Raw genomic sequence first — 19,508 nt, 5'->3', positions numbered from 1 at the left:
TTTCAAATAACTTAAAGAAACAAGCTAACAAAAAATATACAATTTACTAAACTTGCAACAAAAGCAGATAACAAATCTGAGTATGGAGAGAGAGAGAGAGAGAGAGAGAGAGAGAGAGAGAGAGAGAGAGAGAGAGAGAGAGAGAGAGAGAGAGAGAGAGAGAGAGAGAGAGAGAGAGAGAGAGAGAGAGAGAGAGAGAGAGAGAGAATCCCCATAACCAAAAACTACAATAGTAAAAAAAACAAAAAAAAAAACAATAATAATAACAGTTAAAGATCTGGACACAATCAGAAATGAGAACTAAGATCCCAAGTACTCACAAGACTGTCACATCCTCAGCCGGGAGACACAAAATGCAACCAATGTGAACAAAGTAACAAGTGACATTGTGACCAATAATCACATAATGAGGAGTCACCACTACCACCATCCCCTTATACACAAGGACAAGCATGGTTAGGAAGTGAGATGCTGAAAAATTATATGTATGTCAGATGAGTGTGGCATGAAAATGTTGGAAAGAATTTAAATTTGTGACATCTGGACAATATATTAGAATGAAACTGGAGAAATTCCCAGAAACATTAAGTTTGAATTAAGTGATAAAAGACCATTTTCATATTTCTTGACAGTTATAACATGAAAGGAAATGTGAATGTATCTGTTTAAAATTTTTCTAGATAATACCTTTAGCATTACAAAACAGTATTAAATTCTGCAAGATACAAAACAACCCATGACCACGACAGATAACAATGAGGTCCTTTTTATCATTCTTCTAACTTCTTTATTATTTTTTTTCTTTTTCTCATCTTGTCACCACTCATAATAAATGTTCTAATCAGTACAATAATGATCGTTGTCTCTGCTTGATGCTGGCCACCTCAACTCAAGTGTTGTTCCAGTACACAGTGAGCTGATGTATCATGTGCTCCAGTACAGATACAGCATTAAGCATTACAACATGTACAATAAGACAAGACAAAGGTCATACTAACTTAGATGAGAAATTAATATGATATCTGACTTTTCTGTCAATTGTGAAGGAAGGAAGCACTAGCTGTGTGATCCTCTTCTTCCTTGCTGAGAATCAAGTTTGCCATATCCTGAGAACAGCACATCAACCTTCTGGACCCTTCAATATCTAAGATGAGTCTCCATGCACAATATCAGTGCACAGTAGAGCCATTTTTATGGTTGAAAGTAAAAAAATATATTTGATATACATTAAGTCTTTTCAAACACATCCATGAAAGAATAGTGGTTTATGTGAATCAAGAGTTTGGTTCCCAGCCCTCCTCACCTTTTGCCCCTTTTTATGACACAAGGAATGCATAGACATGTGTACACTTTAAACTCATCACATTCCACACACAAAATTCTAAACAATACAGAAATATTAAAGAAAACAAATATGTGAGAATAAATAATGAAATAAGCTATGGAGGAAATCAATAAAAATTGTAAAGGAAGTTATTCAGAAACATTCTGATTCAAATTTTGTAAAACTGAGAAGCTAAGCAACACAAGGTGAGGATCTACAGAGTGATGGGTAAATGCAAGCAAATGCCTGTAAGTGAGAAGCTGAGGAATAGTTGGACAGAATACCTTGGAAATCAAAACATATGATGGCAGAATCTTTGCAAAACATGGTGTTGCAAAGACTACTTAGTGACAAACATGTGTTCATGGTAAATGATATACTACAAGTTTTCTATGCAAAATACTTCTCAAAGCATAATAGATGTGGTAATGGATATCTGGACATTGGATGAGCCCTCATATAAAAACACACTGCTGCTGGTGACCCTGGGCTGGAGCAAGGTGAGGCATGGAGAATGATGTGACCAACACAAAAGAGTGCACATGAAAGGCAATCATGACACACAAGGTACTGCATGAAGGGCACCAGCACACCCTCTTCATCTGACACTGGCCTGAGGGTGCAGCCACTCAGTGAGGCTGACTATGACATGGACTTCTTCCAAATTTTCCCCAATGATCTCATGTGGAAAATTATAGAATAAAAGCAATCAACAATCATTGATTGGCCGAGTAGTACTGATGGCATGGATGGGAGCATCAGTACGATGAGTGCACAACAAATATATTATCCTTATTCCCCAGCTACATGTAAGCTGCTCTACTCCTGCACAACCCACACCTGCCCTAACATACCTGGGCCACAGCAAGATTCAACTAAACGTACACAATGATTGCATGCCCTTCTGAGAACAACTATATCTGAATGAGATAAACCAGGGCAGGTTTTTTTTTCTTTTTCTTTTGCTTACACAACAGTGAGATTCTATTTTACCTGAGTTCATGCTATGAGTGGTGGCTGGTTTTTTCCAAAAATGAAAACTTGTGTCCACAACCAGATCAGATGCCATGTTTAGTCTCTTTCTGCTTCATTTCATTCAAGGACTGCTGTGCTGAACACTCAAGCACTGTCTCCATGATAAAGTAATCATATCTGGGGTTCTCCAAGGGATGTCACATATCCCTATGATATGTCATTACAAAACACAAATCACCAAGTTGGACTCTCACAGCAAGAGACCAGATGTTATCTGTCATATCAAAAGAAGTAATAACTACAAGGGGAAAAAAAAAAGCTTCAAAGAAATGGAAAAGTAGAAATTAAGAATACAAACTTTGCCTGAGAAGAAATCTGAAGGTATCACAACTATCTGTCAAAGCCTCTATTTTGTGAAGAGTGTGAACAAGAATTTCAAAGATTACCTGTGCATTTCCTCACATTTTGCAGACACAACAAATTTCAGTAGCTGCAGCATGATCACAGCAGATAATCACAAGTGAAACTGAGTAGTACTGATGGCATGGATGGGAGCATCAGCACGATGAGTGCACAACAAATATATTATCCTTATTCCCCGGCTACATGTCAGCTGCTCTACTCCTGCACTATCCACACCTGCCCTAACATACCTGGGCCACAGCAAGATTCAACTAAACGTACACAATGATTGCATGCCTGCATTGAGTGTGACTCAGCTGATGCATCACACCTTCAGGAGCCACTTCACAAGTCAACACACTAGAGGTCCACTGTTGACCACATTTTGGGACAATGTTCATTTCAAGATCATTGAAGCAGTCAGACCAGCAGAAAGTTTGTGTGCACAATCACTTTACACTGAAGTGGTCTGCACAGATGGTAGAGCACACTTAATCCACACCCATGGTGCTTCAATTCTTCTGCCTCAGCTTTGAGTCTTGCCATACAAAATAAGAAATGACACTTTGAAATAAAAAGTAACTATTCTGAACATTTCTTGGCCACACACAACCAGTGTCATAGTTCCTGGTGTGATGGTGTGGCATAAGACCAGTACATCTGTAAGGCACAGCTCTGCACAACACCACATGGGATGCACCACCACTCACAGTATACCATGCTCCCTTGCAAGCCCCAAAGGTTATATTGTGTGAATATAGTCTGTGTCCCTGAAAGGCCAGTCCCAAGCTTCTATGATGGCTGGGTGCACTAAGCTTGTGATTACTTACAAGATAATTTTTCAAGTCAACAAAGTAGATATGTTATAGTCAATGAAAATATCAAAACAACAATCAATGATAAAATGTTATGCTTGATGTGTTTTTATACACACATTTAAAGATTGTAAGATCACAAAATTTTTTCTACTTTCTCCACAGACTAGTTTCATATTTGCTAACATAGAAATGCATTGCTAGTGAGGATCAGCAAGACACACTCCCACCACCACCTCAGCCAAGGGCCACGTCCAGGGCCATCATCACAATGAATCCCACGATGCACCAGCCTGACGCCCACCGCCCATTGCCTCTGCAACAAGTGAGTAATCATCTTTATTAGAGTTTGTACAAAAAAAATGTATACAAACCTAAACTTCAATTCACTTAGCATGAGACGTGAACCATCTCTGCTGCTTTATGCACAAACAGTAACTTTCACACCTTGGTAGGTATTTATTCTGAGTAAAATGAATGCTGTGTTAGTCAGTGCTTACCCCATTTGTGCTTCAGGAATAATATCATCCATGACCACAAATATCATGGCTCCAGCTGCAAATGCAAGGGCATAAGGCAACACTGGCTCACAGTAAGACACTGCCAGTGCTCCCAGCACCCCAGCGGCCGGCTCCACCATCCCACTCAGCTGCCCATACCTGGTGCAGGGAGAACATATGTCAAGCTATTGGAACATCAAAAAAACAATTTCATTATTGATGGAGAGAGAGAGAGAGAGAGAGAGAGAGAGAGAGAGAGAGAGAGAGAGAGAGAGAGAGAGAGAGAGAGAGAGAGAGAGAGAGAGAGAGAGAGAGAGAGAGAGAGAGAGAGAGAGAGAGAAACTGCTGCCACTTAACTTTTATTCCCCTTCATCCATTTTCTTTTTTGTCATTTTCTTTTTTGTTTCCTTTTATTCCTGCTATAAACACATATCAGTGGCGTTTCTTTATTATAAATATTAATGAATTATGGTCTCATTATGATCTTGGCTGAAAATAAAGACTATTACCATTTTTATCCATGGAAACAAATAGCAGAGGCACTCACCAAAACGCCCACCACACTGAGTGCCCCGCTCCTCGCAGTGGGAGACTGACGGCCATGCCCTCGGGGAAATTCTGTATCCCAATACCCAATGCCAGGTTCCTGCAGGGGACACAAATGTTTTACTTATAAATCCTAAAATGAAATGCAAGGTAAAGAAGGCATCTCTTTTTACCACATGATATAATTTTGTCTGAATAATTTCTGGCTGGAATCCTTCACCCTCACAGCATCTCCTCACAGCCATCAGTGGGGACACATGACACTCACTATAACCTTTAAGGCTTCACTGTTCCATACCCAATTTTTATGAAGTAATGGAGTTTTTGAGACAATAAAATAAAAGCATGACTTTTAACTTGTAAATAACATCATGTGTGTTTACATGGCATCAATATAGAATATGTTTATGGTGGTAACAACATTCTCTACTGTAATATTCAAGATTCTCTACTGGGACTGTCAATAACCCATATATTAAGAACCACAACTATAAAGACTCAATAACCAGGAGAGGCATGATGGACACAGACACACACTCACTTTGCCTTGGTGAAGGTAGCCAGAGGAGTCTTGCCCACTGCTCCAAACCCAACCCCGACTGCCAGACCCTCTAATGGGGAGACAACAGGTCTACTCAGAGCACTGCCTACTACAGAGACTCTTCAATTTACAAATTAAAAGATGATGAGGTTTCCCAAAGAATCCACAGGTCTGGATTTTGTGATGGATGTTATAAATAGCACAGACACTCAAAATGGATATTACCACAACACATAAAATGGTTTCTTACACACATACCTTCAAATACATTAGGTTAATAATTCTTTTACATGCTTTATGATAGTGAAAAGTTATTGATTTAACATAAAAGTTGAATTTTAAGTGAGATTGAGTTTTTTTTCAGCTGACAAGATATTCATCAAACATATAGTAGAATTTTAAGTGATACCGACATATTTTTCAGCTTCAAATTTTTGCATATTTTCTCAGATTTCCAGAAAAAAATAGAGAATCCATTCTAGTTTAATTTCTACACTAGTTAACTGACTCTACGAGTAATTAGATGATAAACACTGTAACACACACACACACACACACGCACACACACACACCTGGAATGTTGTGTACAGTAATGGCAATGATCAGCAGGAGTATTCGCCGCCACAGGTTATGTTTGGAGGGCTTGCCATAATTCTGGTCCTCCTCATCATTCATGGCACCTACCACTCTGCTTCCCGCCTCACCCCGCCGCTGCTTCACGTCATCTGTGGGTGGAGGTGTGGGTGTGCATGTGATATTTTTTGTGGAGTGTGTCTTCCAGAAGTGTGGGAAAGAACAGCACTTAAAAGACTATGTTATAATACATATTCATATCTTCAGTAAAATTTCAAAATCATCTTAGCTCTTATCCCCAGTCTGGTAAACATCTGTCAGCAGATCACTATTTCATACTGTAGTACTGAATGCAAAGATATTGTCAACCATAAGCAGCATCGCAGTAAAATCCCATGAACATGGAGTTCATTACAATGGATATCACCTCCAATGAATGAAGTTCCTGCAAGGTGCAGCCAAGCAGAAGTAACTCAAGATATTGTGTCTCTTCATGCTATTGAACATGTCTTCCATACTGAACAGTCTCTCTCTCTTGCATCTGTACCCCATATTTCAATTTCTAACATTTATCTTTTGTAATTTTGAAATTATATTATTTTAATAATTTTCAAATAGATGTAAAGGCCTGTTAAGAAAGCAAATAATCTTTATAAAATAATTTGAGTGACTTGTAAACTAATGAGGCACAGTTCTGAGTAATAAGGAAACCCTCCTTGATATGAATAAAGCTATGATCCAGAGAGTAACAACTGCTGACCACACCTCTGAAAATTATATGCACCAAGCACATGAAAATGTGCAACTGTGTGGGTGCAGGTTAGTGGGTCATTTATATGTGTTCTCATGCACCATGAATTCATGCATGTGTGAGGGGCACCACACAAATATTTCCAGCAAACACGCCAGGTATTTCCACACCACACTTTGGCAGCATTGCTGTAATTAGACCATTCACACCTTGCAAAATTTTGCAATCACCATCTGTGTGAAAAATCACATTCACACATTGTTTAGTAAAACAAATTTTCATACATGAATTCATGTTTAAGGTTTCTAGTAAAGCACCCCGACCTCAGTCTGTGGCTGAGGTCAGGTTTAAATCCAAGACTAAGAGAGGCTGCTATTACCATCTGTTCCAATATGTACAGTACTGGGTATATCTAAGTAATTACTTCCCCACACAAACATGATGTTGAGGCAATGAAACATATTCCTAAGATATAAAGTAAAATATTACATGCACTTTTTAAACTACTGCTTTTATTTAAAATAGAGAACTTCTACTTGGTAATACTGTCTCTGATGGATTTGGCAGGGAAATTCTATTCCCTAATGCATGACCAACTCTACCAGAGGCAATTTATTTCTGGTGCAGAAAGGTTTTCTGATGATAGTTTCCATTAAACAGCATTGTGTTTCAGTTTATTACTTTCCTGCCCATAGCATTGCTTATGAAACTTATTATTGGTGAATGAGACTTGAACCACCACACAGTGCATGATGCAACAAGGACAGTGCTTATAGTACTGAAAATATACACACAGTACATACAAAGCATCAATTCACAATATTAACATTACTAAAGTTTCAGTACCATAAAGCACGTGGTACATCCTACACAAAGGGTGATGACCACTCTAACCCTCACACAATGAATGAAGGCCTCAGTACCAACATTTCCAGGCTAAAAAAAGACATTTGTTATGTTATCTGAACAACAATTTGGAATCACAACCGATTATGTTACGTATCATATGTAAGGTAGGATTACGTATCAGAAGCAAATGTGACACTTATTTCATGTTTAGTCCAAGAGCCACACAAATTAATGTGATGGGGATGAGAGGGCTGGCCTCTGGAATATGAATGGGAAATAAATGCTATAAATGTGAGAAAGACGCTTACTGTGTGAGTGAAGAATGTACAAGAGACAAGAGGAAGCAGATGGGATAGTGTGAAAAATCAATAAATAGTAAAGGTAACAAGAAAACATTTCTGTTTTGGTTATCCATTACAGCTGGACTTCAGAGAGGAAGCCTAAGGCACTGAAAAGTGATGATGTGGGTGATAACAATGGCAAGGAGAAGCCAGCATCATTTTGTCTCAGTTCAGTGTGGCCATGCGTGATAAAAAAAGAAACATAAATTATTCTAGTGAAAATAAGCACAAATTCACCAAGCATTCTCAATAAGTGAGCACCAAGTGACCACTACAAAAGGACGGACAACTAGTCTGGCCACCAAAATAATAAACAATACATACTGAAGTCGACCAAGGTGAAAGCATTAGAACTGGAGCCCTGTCCTACAGCACTGACATCTGAAGGAAGATCAAGGTGCTGCTTACTCTACAAAGTAAGTTCACACAAATATGCATGCATGTGTGCACACACACACACACACACACACACACACACACACACACACACACACACACACACACACACACACACACACACACACACACACCTTATCACATTGTATTTCTTGTAATTGCCCTTTCTGACATGAGGTGTATACAAAAAGCAGTATTTTTTCTAACCAAGCTGTGAGGTGCACAGCCACACATACTGTCTCCTCAAGATATGGTGTTGCTGAGATGTGAATTCAAGAATCATTATGAGAATGTGAATGTACACATGTAGCACTCTTTAATGGAAGATTTCAAACTGATAAACTCACCCACCCAGGCAACTGGCTCCCACAACACACAACTTATGCGCTAATTTCTGGTAAAATAAAACAAAAACACAGCATACGTGTGTAGAGTATTCATGACTTGGAATTACTAGAACTATCATATCCCAAAGTATGTACCTTAACTCACAGTATATGTATATGTGGATACACTTCCTGATTTGTCCTTTTTTTTTTAATATATATATATATATATATATATATATATATATATATATATATATATATATATATATATATATATATATATATATATATATATATATATATATATATATATATATATATATATATATATTTCTTTTTTTTTTTTTTTTTTTTTTTTTTTGTGTGTGTGTGTGTGTGTGTAGATACAACAAACACACACACACACACACACACACACACACACACACACACACAAACACACACACACACACACACACACACACACACACACACATACACACACACACATACAAACCATAATCATGCAGATGACAATAACTGCACACTAGAACACACCAAAAGTTTTAAAGCCAAAAGTTAAGAACAGAGCAAATAAAAATAATCTCAAATCAAATTAGCACACTTCACAACAACTGGCTGAGATGAGAGGAGCTTGCAGCACATCAGAGCTTTGTAAAATAGGTACATAAGTAGAGAAATGTTTAATGTAGGCAAGAATACAATGAACAGTAGTTACTATGCTCTGAGCTTTTGGAAACATGACTTTGGATAATATATATAAAATAACTCTATGATACAACTACCCCATCTAGGACACTACTGCATGGAGAAGATGGTTATTCCACTGATGCTAAGATATTAATACATTGGATTGTAATGTAGATCTGATAGCACACACAAAATCTTAAAATCAACAACCAAATTATATTCCAGAATGATCTTAACATCTTTAAATTTATCAAATGCTTCTGAAAGATTTGTGACCTCCAAGATTCTTTTATAATAGTTTGAATGAAGTACTTTTTGTGTGTTGTGGGACTCACTTGACATGGCGGGGTGGTGGTAGGGTGTGTGAGCCTCATATGTGTATGCATCATCCTCTTTCTTCTTGTCTGGTTGGATTCCTGCAAGTACACACAAAAATTAAGGGAAATACTACTCACATGGTTAGAATTATAACATGGTATGCCACCTTATTCCATCAGCTGCACAAACTTTATATGAAGGGCATGTGTTCATAAAATACCAACAAGCAGTATCACAGCATTACATTCACCTCAATAAAGCATATGGAATATCTCAGAGCACTGAAGAAAGGAATAAAAATTGAACCACGGTAATGTATAACTGTTCAGTAGACTCACCACTCACCCATAATAATACTGGAAGACTGAATCCCATAAGAACTCATGAACTCATCTGCAGCATACACAAACAGAGCCCCAAGGAGGAAACCAAAGGCTACAGGTATGAAAGCCCACTCCCCCTCAGCACCGTAGGACCCTGATGTCTCAGCAAGCTCTATGGCAGGGGCCAGGAGGGACCAGAAAGAAGCAGCTGTCATCACGCCAGCAGCAAACCCAAGGCTTCCATCCAAAACTTTTCTCTGTATCAGAAAGGAAATGAGAATCAAGCAAGGATGGAAGGATAATTTTGAATCTTCCAGGCATTTGTAGCAGAGGTAACAATGTTTAACTTCTTTTGTTAGCACCTCACCTTAGTCCCTGCCAGAAAGAAGACCACAGCCGAGCCAGCAGCTGTGAGACCCCAGGTGAAGAGGGTCCCCACCAGGGCCTGACTGACGGGGGACAACCCGCTGATCATGGTGCTCCCTTACTGGACTGTAATTCTGAAATATGATGGATTGTTCACCATACTATTTTGTCATGTGTGCCTATTTACAAAACTGCAATAGTTTCTACTGAAAGGCTGACCACTTAATACTCTGAACCAATGCCCTCAAAGGAGAATCAAGACTTTGCAACAATAGTATGAGTGCATTCAATGTGGCTAAAATCTAACACAATCAGTGAATCACTATAATAGCTTCCACAATAAAAAAATTTAACAAAAAATTACAATTCATATTAATAGCACTTCTACTTCCTTACAGCTGCAGACCTGCTAGTGGCTAAATCTCCAAGCATATCCTCTCAAGGCTACCCTTGTGCCCGTAGGTGAGCATTATCATGATAAATGATCGTGATAATTTATTGCAATAACGATATTTGGTTATCAGTTACCCGATAATTATTTTTCCCGTGTCATCAATTCATCAGTATCACTGATACTTTTGGTTCCAAACAAGCAACAGTCAATAGTTTTTAGTTTTTTGGAACATGAGCATGTTAAAGTTTTAAACTTTCAAAATCACATGTAGTTATTTTACTCACAACAGTACTTTTCATTAATGAAAAGACAGGATAAACATTGAATTTGAAGTTTTTCTAAAATTTTTCAAAGTTTTCTAAAATAAAGTTAAAAATAAAGATTTGGATTTATAAATTTTTTATTTAAAATATCAATATCATTATCACTTGTATCAGAATATTGGATTTGTCAATTTATCGGTTATCGGGGCAATAATTTATCGCCAGCTATCGATTGTCAGCTATTGCTGATAAAGTCATTGTTATCAATTTATCAGTTATCATGATAATTTTTTTTTGTTATCGTGCCCAGCTATGCTTGTGCCCCTTGAATGCTCCTGGAGGAGGCAACACAGTGATATCAACAATGCAAGATTCCTCCACTGATATTAAGAGTAGTCCAGAAATACAAGTCACTCCTGTGGTCCACTCAGCATGAAGTTCATCCCATCTTGATTCCCTGCTCTTTTAGATTTCTGAAATCAAAACTTTTGTCATGCCCTGAGTGTATGCGAGAATCATAGTAATGTCATTTCCATGCCTGCCTGCCTGCCTGCATGCCTGCCTGCCTGCCCTCCACCCCCCCCCCCCATTGCACACACACCACAGTATCTCACCTAGCGCGACACAGCACCTGCTTCCCTGCACGAGACGAGAACACCCGTCTTGGCCACCTTAACCTTCAACCACTTCCCTGCCAGGCCAAAGTTCCGGAAATACATAAAAAAAAAAAAAAAAAATGAAGGGGGAGGTGCAGTAGGAAAAGGTTACCACTCACCGTGACCAGGCGCAACACCTCCTTGCATCACTCACACCCTTCAAATCACCAAGAACACACCTGGAGCACACCAAAACCTAACACTGCAACACAAAAGGAGCACCAGCAAACAAATCCCCGCACAAATCTGATGCAGCTTAACCGAAAAATAACCACCGTTACCTTTAACTTTCCCTGCAGTCAGAATTTAAAGGGCAGGGAAAGACAGCCCAACTAACTCCAGGCCTCCTTCACTACACACACTGCTAGGGAAGTTTGCTGTGCCTGGACTGGTGCATGGAGGCTGCGTGGGGGAACTGCACACACTGACTTTCTATTGGCGAGCACCATGAGCCGAGCGGAGAGCAGCAGACAGTCCCTCACGCATGGCCTTGTTGATACTGACTGGCGGACTCGCTGACAGCACGTGTGTGTGACATTTCAGCTGTACGCTACAAGGTCTCTTCTACAAGGGCTCGGTATAATAGGTCATGTCCGTCAACATTTCACCCATGACACATTTACGAGGTGCATGTATATCTAAGTATTTGTACTGTACACTCCCCCATAAATGATAACAGATATAGATTATACCTTCTTATCTATACTGTAGTCCTCACACTCGCTAATACTCAGCTGTCTCACTTCTCTTGTATTGTAAGCTGATTTTTTTTTCTTTTTTTTTATGCTATGACCTTATGACTGATGTAGATCTGTAGCTCTACAGTACACCAAACATCTGTGTACCCCACCCGCGACAGGATCTCTCTCTCTCTCTCTCTCTCTCTCTCTCTCTCAGGGCCGGTTTTAAGCCTATTTGACCAATTTTATCAAATTGGGCCCCGTACCTTAAGGGACCCCGCGTCAGCGGCGACAGAGTTACCGCTTGAAACCTTATCTGCATTCTAGGAGGAATAAACCACTACTGAAAACGTGAAATGAAGAATGAGAAATTATTATTCCTCACGAAATATAAATATATAAACTTTTAGTTTTGTAGAGTGGGGGCCCCGCAATTCCTAGCACCGTCTCTCTCTCTCTCTCTCTCTCTCTCTCTCTCTCTCTCTCTCTCTCTCATGTATAAATGTATTGATACCTATTTCAACGAGAGAGAGAGAGAGAGAGAGAGAGAGAGAGAGAGAGAGAGAGAGAGAGAGAGAGAGAGAGAGAGAGAGAGAATTACAGCATGAAAACTCTCTCTCTCTCTCTCTCTCTCTCTCTCTCTCTCTCTCTCTCTCTCTCTCTCTCTCTCTTTTTCTCATGTATAAATGTACTGATACCTATTTCAACGAGAGAGAGAGAGAGAGAGAGAGAGAGAGAGAGAGAGAGAGAGAGAGAGAGAGAGAGAGAGAGAGAGAGATGTGGATACGCATCTTTCATGCTGTAGTCCTCCAATACTACTACATTTTCTTCTCTTCTTTCACACCATTTATATTTGCTTTATTTTTCTCTTTGCTTTCTTTCTCACCACGACACCACGATTATTTTCACAGGCTACATAGTGGTTAGCCGGGTTCTCACGAGTGTTTCTCCGGTTGATAATGTATGAATTTTGTTAATGTTACTAAAAATCATAAAAAAATAAGACCGTGTAATTTCAATCAGAGACTTTTGAAAGTAGTAAAGGTGGGGCGCACAAGTGTTTCAGAATATTGAGCAAAGCTGAGGAAGATGGAATCGAGAGAGACACGAATCAGCTGGGCCTGGAGGAAGAAGAATCACGAGAGTTTTTTTTGGCGACTGTATAAGAGCGGCCGACACCACCAGGGATTAATAAGTTCAAAAAAAGAAATGTGAGAAAGGGGATGTGGAGATTTTTCTTTTTTTTAAGGGTCTTTCATCCCCGCCAAGCTGCCTCCATCCCCCTCCCATCCAGTGAGCGACACCCATTCAACCTCTGCTTTACATCCGCACAGGTACACAAGAAGAATGTGGTGAAGGGAATATTGTTTTACTTTGAAGGGTCTTACGTCCCCGCCAAGCTGCCTCCATCCCCTCCCCCATCCCCATGTAACCTCTGTCATTTACCCGCACATACACACGTACTCTAAACAGACGTGTGCATGAGCAGGGCACACGTCACCAAAACATGCAACACTACACACAAGATGCCAGTATAATCCAAACATTGAGTAAGAAACGTGTTATACATTCAAGATCATTGTGGGGTCACTAATTACGTGCAATTAAGAAAAGGAGAAAAGACACGTACGAAATTGCCTTGTGAAAACCTTAGCCGTCAGAGCGCCACCTTCCCCGCAGCAAAGTGTGGTGAGGTACTGAGTGTGAGTGGCAGAGGAGGAAAAGGAGTGTCAGCATGTGGGTGTTTACTCATGGCAACACCTGCTGTGACGCTAACACACCTGCTCAAGTCACACGCACACTCATTCCCCGTTCAAGTCAGGCCTTTCCATTGCTTCGGCTCACTATTAACACAGTGGAAGGGCCATACTGAATGTAACAACGGCGTCTACAAGTGTGAAGGGTGATTAATGACACCTGAGACACCTGTATGTCCACTAGAGGAATCTGTCTCTTCTTGAATGTTGTGTATCGGTGTGTAACGTGAATTCCCAAACGTTAGTGCGTCTTCAGTACTTTTAACAAGCTCGAATATATGTCACTAGGGTTTTCAGGTGCTTTCAGAATTCTATTGATAGTTCAACATTGATTCTGCAACATTAATCGGGTAGACAGCCATGGGAACCTAGGCTAATGATATACGTAGCCTTTTGAAGATCGTCTCTAAAATGGTTTTCACGCCTATTGATAGCTTAATAGTGATTCTGCAATATCAATCGAGAAAACACCCAAGAGAACCACACTAAAAATATCTGTGAACTTTTGATAATGATCCTGACGAGAGAAAGGCGTCTCAGAGTAAAGGCTCGGAGCTACAACCCATGTGCTGCCGCTACCACTATCACACGTGACAGCTGTGTGCTCCCTGCAGTTCATCATGTGAGTACTGCCTGAGAAATTGTGAGGCAGGTGAAACGTGTACTGCATGGAATTATAAAGCCATGATATTGTTTTTTCTTCTTTCTCTCCTTTCCGTGTATGTGTGTGTGTGAACAATGAAAAAAAGTCTACCCACGGCATCACCATTCACAAAATCGTGTATTAGAAAAGAACAAAGTTTAAAATAGTTTAGCTCATAATTTTATTTGTTATTTCTAAAGGAGTGAACGACAGAATTGTTATAGTTAGGCAGTTTTAATCTTAATTGCTGTGTGGTGACATCTGACACTAATCAAACCACGACACAGCAGACTTTTAACTCGTGATCATCTCAGTACTCCCATCAATATACATCTAAGCTGACATTACCAAGATCGGAATTTATTATCTTTACCAGTTATCATTAGTCTTGTCTAGTTTAATTAATCATTCGGTTTTATTTAGTTATCACGCCCTGTTTACTTTCAAGCTTCTCAAGTATCAAGTACAACACATCCTGACAGAATTCACTATAATAACTGCTCGGACATGTAAACACCACAACAAAAAGGTCACGTGGGACTTTACTAATGGTTAGATTTCCCCAACACACAGGATGCATATACGTGAACAAAGGAGCCGGAAGCAGATGAAGCTAATATTGTGTTATCATTATAAACGTGCCCGCATAAGAGGGAGTGGTGGCGGGGAAACGGGGGGATGTGGGAATGCAGGAGCAGGGGAAAGGAGGGGTAACAGGGCACTTAACTTTGAGAGTAATGAGGGTGTAGGGAAGGAAAACCACTGAGTACAATAACCTGTGTAATAGCAAATAAGATATATACGTGATTCTTTTCTTTTTCTTAAAGTATATCACGTCACTGTTTGTTATGCCTGTTTGTTAATATCAGTTATCATTAGTCTGGTTATTAATTTACTTAGTTAATGGTTTTATTTAGTTATTACGTTGTTAACTTTTGAATTTTCCTTACCAAGATCATAGACTTTTCTTTACATAACAGAGAGAGAGAGAGAGAGAGAGAGAGAGAGAGAGAGAGAGAGAGAGAGAGAGAGAGAGAGAGAGAGTTAAATCTGATATTTAAAAAGGAAAAATGTCACTATGAAATCTAAATGATGAGAAAATAAACGTCCACAGGTGTTTTAACTTGTTATGTATTGCACCTGTCTCATACACTCGTAAAGGAGCGAAAGAGATAAATACATAGAGGTATAAACTTATGTTAACCTTTTGACTGTTAGTGAGTGCATGACACCTTTGTTTTATTGAAGTAAATCTAGCTACTGTACAGGTGCTAAGAGAACACAACGTTAAACAGGACGAGGATTGACGGATGGGACGCAACGAGAAGCTAAACACACCACCAACATGTGCTACAGCCCCGGGGAAAGTGAAGTTAAGTAAGGAGGAGGTGAAGATACACAACAACCCGCCCCTTCCCGCCTGCATCTCCACTGGCACCCTCTAGTGTTGCAGTTCCCGGGAAAGGGACGTTAGGTTAGGAGTGATACGCGGGTGGAGGGAGACAATATCGTTCCTCTTTCCGCCTGCAACTCTTGACCTCCACTTACCTCCTCTAGTAGCCAGCCATACCACCTTGTTTCCGTAAGTCAGCGTTGGCCGTGATGGACGTGTTTGTAGTGCTTACCAGGATGGCGTTCACCACACTGATCCAAGCATGGGACCTCACTCACCAACCAGTGCACGCTGCGGCAGGGACTGGCACACCCTCTGCACTGGGGAAACAAAGGGTTCAAATTTAACACTTCAGCTTTCAAAAGGCTCTAAGTGAAGTGACACGGGTTTTCGTGCTTTTTTTTTTTTTATAGTTCTGGTGGCTGATTCTCTCTCTCTCTCTCTCTCTCTCTCTCTCTCATGCTGGGTTCCTTCATAATGCCACCACTGTATTGGGTAGGTTTGAGCATCAGGTGCCAAAAGGCGGCGTGGCCCTCCCTGCAGAGCCTCCGGTTGGGCTCCACCAGGCGGGGCCACGCTGCCCGCCCGCCGAACCTTCTGTAAAGCTCCTGGTAACCTCGCAGCTCCCTGGGCACGCCCGCCACTGCACCACCTGCACCGCACACAAATGCATGCATGGGTGAAATAGATGGATTGATTGACTGAATGACAGGTAGACGGATGGACGGAAAGAGAGATCGATATATGGAGAGAGAGAGAGAGAGAGAGAGAGAGAGAATTAATGATTTAATGATTTAATGAATACTCTCTCTCTCTCTCTCTCTCTCTCTCTCTCTCTCTCCATATTTACCAATGGCACTATAAATATACGAATTTTCGCAGGTAAACACAAGAGAAACACACACACACACACACACACACACACCTTTCTTGGCGTCCCATGAAGCACCTGCAGTCCCCTTGGAAGCTCTGTGGGGCGCAGTCTCCCTAGCGTCGAGGGTAAAGGCGGCGGAGGCGCGGTGGTATAATAGGTGAGCAGGAACCCCCCGCCGAAATCCATGGAGTGCTGGTTGATCACTTCCACGCACAGCAGCCCCTGCTGCACAGCCTGCTGCTGCAGGCTGTGCAGCTTGTGCCGCACAGCCCGTCAGCAGCAGCACAAGAGCCTGAGGGAGGACCACCTCATACTGGACAACGAAAAGAAAAACCTATACGACGTGGTTAAGATGACCAAGAACCAGAAGATTTTCTTGGCTGTCAAGACCATGAGGCAAGATTGGCTCAGGAGAGAAGAGACTAGGAAACAGCATGTTGAGTCTCTTCTCTCTGTGGCAGCCGAGGAGAAGGAAAGAGCAATAAAGGAAGCCCGAGAAAGATACAAAGTGGTTTTGGAAGGAACTGCCCCAAAACTGTCCCAAAAATTCACCCAAAACACATATGTGATACCTATTATACACCCAAACAACAACAGAGAGAGAGAGAGAGAGAGAGAGAGAGAGGGTTGTCTTTCATTTCAAGTGACCCCTCATCTCCCATACACACGCACACTTACACATCATAGCCAATATGTAATTTTTCGTGAATATTCTCATAGTGTGAAAAACTAGGAAGGGAAAAGGAAGGGAGGAAGAGGAGGAGGAGGAGGAAGAGATTGAGTGATAGAGAAGAGGGAGGAGGAGGTAGACGGGAGATGGAGGAGGGAAGAGAAATAAGAGGAGAAAGCAAAAAAAAAAAAAAAAAAAAATGAGCGTGCCTACACCTACACACGCACATATTTAAACAAAAGGAAAAAGGAGAATGAATAAAGCAAAATAAATTAATTAATTAAACACTTTACAAATGAGTTAAGACGTAATGCTTTCCAAACACACACCGAGGTACCTAAAGGAGGGAGCGGGCGCCCCTGTCCATATTTAATACTGTCTCCCCCACTACCCTCATGTCCCCTACCTGGTGCCCCTTACCAATAACAGCAGTCCTCCCTCTTCCATACTGAATACTAATCCCTGTTCCCATGCAATACCTACATGTCCATTCCCCGTGTCCCTCCTCCTCTTCCTCCCTGGGATCTCTATTTACAAAGTGATAACTCTTCCTCCTCCCCACCACACACACACACTGTACAGTTTGGCCAAGAAATACCCAAATAATGAATAATAAAACAAATAAACAACTGAAAGACACTACAGCCCACGGGAGAAGGTGTTATGGTGAGGGCAGTAAGGTTGACGCGAGGCTGGCACCGCTAGACTCACCTTAACAAAATTGAAACGCTGTTCCAGATGGGTTGCCAGGATATATGACCCACCCACAACAACACAACTTCCCTGTGGTGCAGCAACACCAGCACACACCAGTGGACTCTGCTGCAGGAAGTTTGGCCCCTGCCCGTGAACACACCAGCTTATGGGGATAACAAAAGGAAGCCAGACTGACAATGGATCTATTTCCACGTTTTAGAATCTTTCATGAATCACAGATTCATAGTAACACACTTTACTGCTCAAAAATATTGACAGAGGCATATCACTAGATTGGACTAACTTTATGGCCAAAATCATTTTAAGTAATATTAATATGAAAATATCAGCACAAGACTCTATATGTTTATACATGTATATATATAGTATATACAGTAGTCATTCAGAAGTCCATCTCAGTGCATAAAGTTTCCACTGCATTCGCATATTTTACATTCCTTTTAAGAAATTCTTTAGCTCTTGTTGTAAAAACATTCATTCCATTTGCCTCTGAAATTTACAATTAAAATGCAAACAATGCTTGGCATTCTCTCAAGTTTATACAGAAAATGACTATAACAAATTAAAAACTGGTTGATCATCTAATTTTCTTGAACAATTACTTTAAAAACAAGCCAGGAACAAGAGACTACAAAGCGACAAGACAGAGGGACTACCAGGTACTGATGGACCTATGTGTGTGCTAGATGTCTAGTGAGAGTCTGCCAGCAGGTGTCTGTTTGCAGGCCAATACTGATCTCATGCATCCCCTCTTTTCTGAAGGACATTGTACACACACCTTCCGTAGATACCAGTAATAAAGATCCAAGATCCACACTTCTGGAAATTTTCTTGCAAACTGATGTCATAATTTCACTTAAGGGATTAGTGGAGGAATAAAAGGATAGTTTCCTAATTCCACATCACAAAAGAAGTGCTAGACAGCTGAAGTCATAAAGTGAGTGCTATGGCATGAGAACAGGGAGGCAGTATGTAATGCACAAGAAATGGCATTGCAACACGAATGAAGGTGAGGTTAATGGAAGAGTCATTAGTTCACACCTAGAGGGTTCTTAGTTTGCAAGACAGCACCATATTATCCAATGTTGCAGGAAACTGGGAATGGCTTGACACAACATATGTACATGGACTGAACGCTACACCAACAGTTAACAGAATCAACTCAAACAATTAACTTGAGAGTAATGCCTCTTAAAATACAGCACTGGAGTCAATGACTATTCTGATGTAAAAACAAAAGGAGGTACAGTAAACACCAACAACTGGTATGTCAACTAAGGCAAACTGCTCAGTAACACTAACACAAAACACAATGTACTACAGAAGAAAATGTATACAGACAAGTGTCTCATCAGAAAACTTTGCTATTGCTCTGTGGACCGTGGGTGTGGGAGGCAATCAGTGACTCAGTGGCTGACGCAA

General features: G+C 40.5%; 1 protein-coding gene across 5 annotated transcripts; it reads right to left on the bottom strand.

The window, feature by feature from the left end:
• Positions 1-764: 764 nt before the first annotated feature.
• On the bottom strand, positions 765-16,191 carry LOC135111651 (zinc transporter ZIP11-like). 5 transcript variants are annotated; one of them, XM_064025174.1, is made up of 10 exons: positions 15,981-16,191; positions 10,041-10,173; positions 9,696-9,930; positions 9,368-9,448; positions 7,942-7,998; positions 5,676-5,828; positions 5,104-5,173; positions 4,564-4,662; positions 4,017-4,175; positions 765-3,832 (listed from the first exon to the last, which is right to left on the bottom strand). In XM_064025174.1, exons 2-10 carry the CDS (start codon positions 10,146-10,148, stop codon positions 3,754-3,756), a joined length of 1,041 nt encoding a protein of 346 aa, XP_063881244.1. In that variant the 5' UTR covers positions 10,149-10,173; positions 15,981-16,191; the 3' UTR covers positions 765-3,753. The 5 variants fall into 5 exon arrangements, with proteins under 5 accessions (XP_063881244.1, XP_063881243.1, XP_063881242.1 ...); XM_064025173.1 differs by lacking the exon at positions 15,981-16,191 and adding an exon at positions 13,663-13,925; XM_064025172.1 differs by lacking the exon at positions 15,981-16,191 and adding an exon at positions 11,634-11,941.
• Between the last annotated feature and the right edge of the window lie 3,317 nt (positions 16,192-19,508).

The sequence above is a fragment of the Scylla paramamosain genome, chromosome 22 (assembly GCF_035594125.1).
Source record: "Scylla paramamosain isolate STU-SP2022 chromosome 22, ASM3559412v1, whole genome shotgun sequence".
NCBI lineage: Eukaryota > Metazoa > Arthropoda > Malacostraca > Decapoda > Portunidae > Scylla > Scylla paramamosain.
Note: the sequence above shows the minus strand (reverse complement) of the source record. Positions and strands in the feature narration are given on the sequence as shown.